Source organism: Echinops telfairi, unplaced genomic scaffold (assembly GCF_000313985.2).
Source record: "Echinops telfairi isolate 266 unplaced genomic scaffold, ASM31398v2 ScPeMD7_4;HRSCAF=17, whole genome shotgun sequence".
Classification (NCBI taxonomy): Eukaryota; Metazoa; Chordata; class Mammalia; order Afrosoricida; family Tenrecidae; genus Echinops; species Echinops telfairi.
The window spans coordinates 9,490,878-9,499,086 of record NW_022103900.1 but is presented as its reverse complement, the minus strand read 5'-3'; the positions used below and the strand labels follow the sequence as shown (position 1 = coordinate 9,499,086).

At 41.3% G+C, this 8,209-nt stretch overlaps 1 protein-coding gene across 1 annotated transcript in view; it reads right to left on the bottom strand.

Moving 5' to 3' along the window:
- The window catches only part of SCN3A (sodium voltage-gated channel alpha subunit 3), a 127,337-nt gene that overhangs the window by 85,319 nt on the left and 33,809 nt on the right, over nt 1–8,209 (bottom strand). The window contains exon 3 of the mRNA XM_045298937.1: nt 1,155–1,468. Coding sequence (XP_045154872.1) covers nt 1,155–1,418 — 264 coding nt within the window. The 5' untranslated portion in view covers nt 1,419–1,468. The remainder of the gene's footprint in view (nt 1–1,154; nt 1,469–8,209) is intronic.

The window sequence follows — 8,209 nt, the reverse complement described above, 5'->3', positions numbered from 1 at the left end:
TGAGAATGATGAGGGCAATGAATGTACAAATGCGCTTTACACAATTGATGTGTGTATGGATTGTGATAATAGTTGTATGAGCCTCTAATAAAATGATTAAAAACCAACCAGATAGACAACATCATGATAAGCCGAGAAAAGATTGAAGTTGTCAAGGATTCTACTATAATTGGATGCATAATCACTACTCGTGGAAGCAGCAGACAAGAAACCAGATGACGTACTGCATGAGCAAATTGAGTTATCTGCTGAAATGTTGGAGCGCAAGAGGTCCTTTTGAGAACTAAGATGCAGCTGACCCTAGTCATAGGATTTTCAATTGCCTCCTGGCGAGTGAAAGCAGGGGGATAAATAACGATGACCAGAGAAGAATCGATACATTTGGATCATGGTGTTGGCAAAGAATTTGGAAAGCACCATGGGCTGCCAGAAGAACAAACAACTCTGTCTTGGAGGAAAGAGCCAGAATACTCCTTAGAAGAGCGGATGGAGACACTTGGCCTCAGGTGCCCATACTATCAGGAGAGATCCGCCTCTGGAGAAAGACATTCTGTTTGATAAGGCAGAGTGTCGGCGAGAAAGAGGAGGACTTGAACAAGATGGATCCACAGGCTGTAACAATGGTCTCAGATATAAAATCGTGAGAATGTTGCAGGCTTGGCCAGCGTTTTCATCACTTGTATGCAGGAGAGGGTTGCTGTGTGTCTGTTCAACAAGGTATAACAGCAGCAACAAAAGACAGATCGGTTGTGGAAGAAACTCGAGCCAAAAGTTGAACTCAAATCCCAGAAACATAATGTCTGTCCATGACTCTTTTTTGCCTCCCTAGGATCCAATGATCTAACATGCGCTAAAAGGTTATTTTTTCAACAATAGCAGATGTTTTGCTTTATTCTTGTCGGTTTTAATGTTAACCATCTCAATTCCTGTAAAGCTTGGAATTATTCATCACTTCCTGTCTCTTCACTTAGCTAACCATTTACATCATTCCTTATAATGCTTCTGCTGATTACATTGTGCTTCACAAGTAGAAATAAAGTCTCTGGTAGAAGCCTATCATCGGAGAATAACTACAGTGCAGTATGTATAAGTTCCAGAAAATTTCATTAAATGAATCCTTTAAAAAAGAGCAAGGGGAAGTATGAAACACTCACTTTCTTATTGATATAGTATGGGTCCAGGTCCTCCAGCGGTTCCGACACCATCCCTGGAGGAATGTCTCCATAAATAAACGGAAGGTTCTTTCCAGCTTCCAAGTCACTATTTGGCTTTGGTTTGTTCTCATCATCGGTTTCTTGCTCTTTTTTGGGTTTCTTGGCTTTCTCTTCTGCAGCACGTTGCTCGATAGCAGCAAGAGACTCTCTGGTAAAAAGGCGGAAGCTGTCAGGTCCCGGGGGTACCAGCAGAGCCTGTGCCATCTTTTCATCCTGCACATTTAATGACGTTTAGCTTCTTGCATAAGAATTGCCTGCAGTAAAGACAAACGACATGATAGGAAAGCCAGTGAGAGAGAATAAAGGCAGCAGGCTACCCTCCGGTGCCTCTTCTAGCAGTGGGGTTTGGGGCTTTTTAAACAGTGAGTGAGCATCAAGGCGTGCTTCTAGTCCTGCACCACCTATGATGAGGCTTCCCATGGCTCATGGAAAAACTGCAGGAAAATATCATGGAATTTTTTTCCCATGAAGATTTTGAAGTTTCCCCACCCCGTTATCTGTACTTGGAAACATCACCATGCAATCTAATTTTTAATGGGCCAACTTTGCGGCTTTGTTGTAAACCGGTTCTGAGGTTTTAGAGTCAAGATATAACCAAAAGGACCAACCCAGCAGCCATCAAGTTAATTCCAAGGAGCTGATGGCCAGGCCTTGCTTTCAGGCCCCTGTCAGTAGGCTTGAACCACCAACCTTGTGGTAATCATTCAGTATGCAACCCTTTTTGCACCTGGGAATTCGCTTTATACTTCTGGTCAAAAGTTAATGCCAATAACATTTGACAAAGAAACTGCTTAACAGCTCATTATTTCTAATCTACTCCCCCCACCCACGCACCCACACCACTTACTAACTCCCCCAAATAAAGAATCCTGGTGACTATGGAAAAATAGTGCTTAACTCAGACTCATAAAAATCTGAAAGCCACCGAACCAAACCACTGTTGTCACGTCATTGAAAATCGGTTCTCTAAATAAGGTGTGACCACAAGTGAACAGTGGGCTCTGACTCCAGAACTTCTCGCAAGATGCCATGTGCTCACAGGATGCCAGACTGTTTCCCTTTCGTTTCCATCCCGCGGCCTGGCAAAGCACCTTCGTGCTGCAGGTCATGCGGTCGGCTGGTAGCCCAAAGGTTGGAAGTACAAGTCCATTCAGAATAGTCTGGGGAAAAAGAAAGGCTCCCTTGAAAACCCCATGAAGCCAGTTCTACTCTGAGCCCCATGGGGCCACCCAACACACACTCTTTTCTGGCCTGCTGTCCTTCCCCTTTTCCATGGTCCCTAGCATCGTCTCACTGTGTCTTCCCTTGCACCTGCTGACCTACCCCTTTTTCATGGTCCCTAGCATCATCTCACTGTGTCTTCCCTTGTTCGGAGGGAAAGAGCATGATGGTCAAGGTACACTTCTGTTCTAAATCCTGCCTCTGTTATGTGACCTCAGAACATTTACATCCCCGTGGCTTCAAATCTCCATCTGCAAAATGGAGATCATGATAAAACAAACGTGTCTCCCAAGCATGCTGTAAGAAAGAGGTGAGTTCATTGATGTCGAGCGTTTAGAGAATTGTCTGGGATCCACGAGGCATTGTTTTATGATCAATCCTTATGAACTAATTTTCCTCAGTTCCTCCAGCCATGTGTCTCCCATCGGGTTTCAAACATTCTCACCATTCCCAACACTCCCATTTCAACAAGCTCCCTGCCTGCTGTCACTGCAGTTGGATACACAACTCTGGGAACTGACTGGGAAGTGCAGAGCACAGACAGGGTCACGTGTGCATGTCGCTCACATGGCTGGGAGAGGAGCGGGGAAGGTAGGCTTATGGCTCCCCCACTCCACTGCCCAGGAAGTAAGGGGACATCTTTCTTCAGGAAATGCAATAGAACTGTCAAAAGCAATGGAATCAGTTACATAAATCGTGAAAGGGTGACAGTTATTCTTATTTTGTGCTGTGCCCAAAAATCACCCTTAAAAAAAAATCAGGATAGAAAACAGAAACAACAAGAAAAACAAAATACGGTGAGTACATCACTTACCTCATGCTGTGGAAGGATTAGCCACTCAGAGTCCAACATCAGAGTACTAAGTGGCATGTCCTTCATGACCACACTCCCCCTGATCCCTGCCCCCCCACTTGTTCTACTTCCACAGTGTTTATCCCTAAGTGTCCTTTTAATTCTTGGCAGTTATTTGCATGGCTATATTGAGCTTATAAATGAGAGCTTCTGGATGTTTTAGACACATAAGGAACACTATATGAACAACTGCATGTTTATTGAGTTTAAAACTAAATTACTATTTCTCTGGCCTGCTCTGATGAATAAAAGTTTTTTTTAATAGGTGTCCCTTTTCATTGGATTATTATTTATAATATATCATTGGCATGTTTACTATATTTGTTACTACTATTAATGTATGTTCTAAATAAAAAAATAAACAGTAGGCTTGTCAAAAATTAATCGTTTCCTTCAATTTTTTCTGTTACAGAAATGTTTTGTGCTGGGGCATGACTTTTTCTTTTCTTTTATTCTATGAAGTAGTGTCTAGATCAAGATGTTTGATAAAATTTGTTCTTTTAAAAATTTTTTATTAAGCATTTTAGTGTGGGCTCTTACAAATCTTACAACAATCCATTATTCAATTGTATTAAGCACACGGGTATGTATGTTGCCATCAACATTTCTAAAACATTTGCTTGCTACTTTAGCCCTGGGTATCTTCTCTTCATTTTTCCTTCCCTCCCCCACCCTCCTACCCTCGTGAATCCTTGATCAATTATATATTATTACTGTTATTTCATGTCTTACACTGTCTGTTGTCTCCCTTTACCCACATTTGTTATTCATTCCCCTGGGGGATGGCCTATGTATCCAACCTTGTGATGGGTTCCACCTTTCACTTCCTTTACCACCACCCCCTGTTCCCCACTCCCCATCTCCCTACCCTCATGATATCGCTACTCCCATTACTTTTCCTGAGGGCTTTATCTGTCCTGAATTCCATGTGTCAAAATCTCTTATCTGTACCAATGTGTGTTATGGTAGTTACATAATCTCCTGTCAACTTGCAAAGGGGTGGGGTCTAGCCTGTGAATCAGGTCACAGCTTGATGACCTCATTTGGAGGCATGAAGGAGATAAATAGCTCACTGGAGAACAGAGAACACACCCTCTCTCTGCTTCGCTTTCCTGCTGACAAGCCAGATGTGCTACACTGATGGAGCCAGAGCCCTGGGGCTTGAGGAGCCACGTGGAGACCCAGCGCTGAGAGGCTGCCACCACCACTGGATCCACAAGACTTTCGACCCAGTGGCCTGTGATCTTTCTTCCTACATTTGGCATCATTGCATGTGCTGCATGAGTCTGAGGAAAAATTTATAGACTGGTAACAGACATATGGGCTAATACCGGATTATAGACAACCTGGACTGGGCTGGGATGTTCAGTTAATATACGATTATTCTTTATATAAAGCTCTTTTTTATACACATATGAGTCTCCCTGGATTTGTTTTTCTAGTCTTCCTGGACTAACGCACTATGGTACTAGGAGTGGGGTACTAGAGAAACAAATCATAAAGATAGAGAGTGGATGATTGTTTGACCCCTGCCTTATGGAAGTCTTTCTTCTTTGGCTAGTTGGAGGTCAGACATGGCCATGCAGAGTTTACTTGGTTATTTTATGGAAAGAATATGGAAAGTTATAGTTTTGATTCTTTTGTTTGGTTGTTGTCTGGTTATTCCTATTTGAAATGGCAAAAATTAATATTGTTACTCTATATTTTGAGCTCAGGGATAGAAATCACCCCTTGGATTTCTAAGAGACCATGCTACTCAGTAAAAAATGGCTGGTAGAAGGCCCCACCCTGGCTTGATGCAGTCAGACCTAAGGCCATATTTTGTATCAATGGAATAGTTTAGATAAGGATTAAAATAAATTAGATAGGATTGAACTTGACTGTTTTAACAATTGAGTTTAGGATCTGATTCTACTTTGTGTATAATGATTTCTTCTTATTGTTGCATTAATGATTTATTATTGGGATTTATGAAAATAAATAATCAGAAATGATTATTGGGATTTATGAAAATAAAGAGTTTGTAAACCTCGCCTTCAGCCATTAAAATTGGAATCTTTAAATGGGTTTAGGAAACACCTGCAAAGGCTCTGAAAATTTAAGCCGCGGCCAGTGTCTTGAGTGCTCAGGACAGTCAAGGGTGAAGAGGCGTGCCTATAAGGCTGTTGGCAGATTAAAGAAAAAAAGGAACTCTGGATTTCTGAATTTTGAAATAGTGGTTTTTGTCAGATGCTGGAAAAATTCTGGAACCATGAAGAAAATGCCTCTCTAGGACTGAACGTTAAAGGGACCCTGTGGGCAGGCTGAAATGCTTGCTAGGTGAGCACCTGGAGTCACTTGCTGAGTGGAAGTGGGAGAAATGCAGCAATAAAGAGATGGGTTGAGTCTGGTCACTGACACCCGTGGACCTGGTTCACAGGGATTAGAGGAGAGATTAGAAGACGAGAGTGGGTGGACTGATCTGAAGTTCATGACCTAGCCCAAGGTGAGCAATGGAAACCATGGTGAAGCTAAGTGAGGCAGCCCACATTGAGATAACTAGAACCCAACCAGATGAAGAGATTTTTGAGCCTGTGAACTGGTGCATATTGTTGCTGACTTTATGGATGGCCTGTTCGGATCTGACTTTGATTATGGATGCGGACTTCACAAGGTTCCAACTAGAATGAAGATTCTTCTCATCAAATAATGATAGTTTCCTGAGAGCACTGGGTTGATGTAAGTGGGCAGTATAGAAATCGGATACCCAGAATGGGGTTGGTAAAGGCATGAAGTGGCTGGCTTACAAACTTTCATAGCTGGGGGAATGTGTTCGTAGGATTATGGTGTAGGTGTTCACATAAGTGTAGAATATTTTTTGTTTTGTTCACTTATAGAATGTTATATTTAAATAAGGGTGACATATATTTTAATTGTATGCATTTTAGTTTTAACCTGTTAGATACAGATATGATTTTATTGTTGTTTGTTTGAAAATTACATATGACTAATGAGTTGTGTGAAAGTGGGAAGGTGATAAATGGTGGTCTGTGGTAGTTAAATAATTGAGTGTCAACTTGAGACTATTAAGAGTGAAGGGATGGAATTTAGCCTGTCAGTGAGGTTGCAGACTTAATTTGGAGGCGCTAAGGAGATAAATAGTTCGTTGGTGGCAGGACACACACACACTCTCCCTGTGAAACATTTCTGTTGATAAGCCACATGGAGCTAAGCTGAGCGAGCCAGAGCCTTGGAGCCCTGGAGCTGGAGGAGCCACGTGGAGCCCCACACCAATGCTGACATGCTTCTACCATCACTGGATCCACAAGATTGTCTACCCACCAGCCTATGAATTCAGTGTCATTGCATGTGTTGCATGAGTCTGAAGAGGAATTTATAAATTGATATCGGACATATGGGCTAATATCGGACTTAAGGACTTGATCTGGACTGGGCTGCGAGGTGTTCTTAATGTACAATTATTCTTTATATAAAGCTCTTTCCTATACACATATGAATGTCTATGAATTTGTTTCTCTAGTCTACCCAGACTAACACATGTGTGCTCTGGTATAGCTGGATTTGTAAGGCAGAACTGAGTCATGGGAGTGGTGAAGAGAAAGCATTCAGGAACTAGAGGAAGGGTATAAAATTTTTCTATTTAATTAAAAAATCAACCATTTATTTTGTGTTGGGTAACTGTACTGCAGATGCCAATAGAGGTGAATGAGTGTTTCCATCATGTTATGTCCACTTTGCTGGTCACATCGTTGATCAGCTCCAGGTGGTGTGGTAGAATCCTAACTTTCATACTTTGGAATGTGGGAAGGTTTCAGCATGATTTCTAAACTTTAAATGCCCAGAGATATTTAACCCACTTTCCTCATACTACCTGTCTTGAATTTAAAGGTTAAGGTTCTATAAGTATGACCAAAAAAAGGAAACAGCATGGCCAACGTGTCGTAAAGAAATTATATGGGACATGTTTGCCTTCTTAGAGGAGAAGACAGCATTTTTGTACATGAGCATTTACTTGAACTTGTTTTTGAAATGGACAAGGGAATGAAAAACATATACAGTAATGGGAATCAGAGACCTGCGTTAGTATTGAGTCTGTAACTGCTTGCCCATGTCACTTAACCTCCCTAAACCTCAGTGTCCTTCAACATTTATTTATATTTGTGCTAACATCGAACTATGGAGAAATAACTCTTGCTATGCTTCATTTGATCTAGTCTCTTGGTCCCCACATTTTCAAAAGTAACCAGATGATCAATAGATAATTTTATAGATCTTTAAGACCTGGAACCAGGTGCCATCATCAAATCAATATACTTTGTTTAAGGATAAATTTATTTCAAACTTCTGGCTGACTTATTAATAGTTCCAATAAAGAACTTGAATCTAGGTCAAAGGGGTTAAAGAACTCTCTATAATATTCCCATATTGTGTTTTCTAAATTCAGAGAAGAGAGACTAGTGCTTGCCATGCAGCCTTTTCCTTGCAGGAGGTGTTGGGGTAGGTACACTGTCTGCAGAAGGTGAGACATTGCAGAATACACTGAGCACTGCTCCTCAAAGCCTTGGTTGATGCGCTGCTGCTTAGAAACCTTTCTGAGATCTTTGGAAGTTCCATTTTAACTTTTTCTCCCCACTCTGCTCTCTTGATCTTTATGAATTTATTATAGCGAGCTCTTACATAATTTCATGTCCATATTAGAAAAGTCTTTTAAAAATTCCTACCAATGCCTTGGTGTGGAATATATATTAGTAACGAATGTAGCCGTTGTAATTTACAGTGAACCCTCGTTTATCGCGGTTAATCGGTTCTAGACCCTACCATGATAAATTAAATTCCGTGAAGTAGGATTCCTTATTTGTAAATCAAATATTTTCGTAGTTAGAGCATAGAGGACATGAAAAAACACCCTTTAGTCACCATT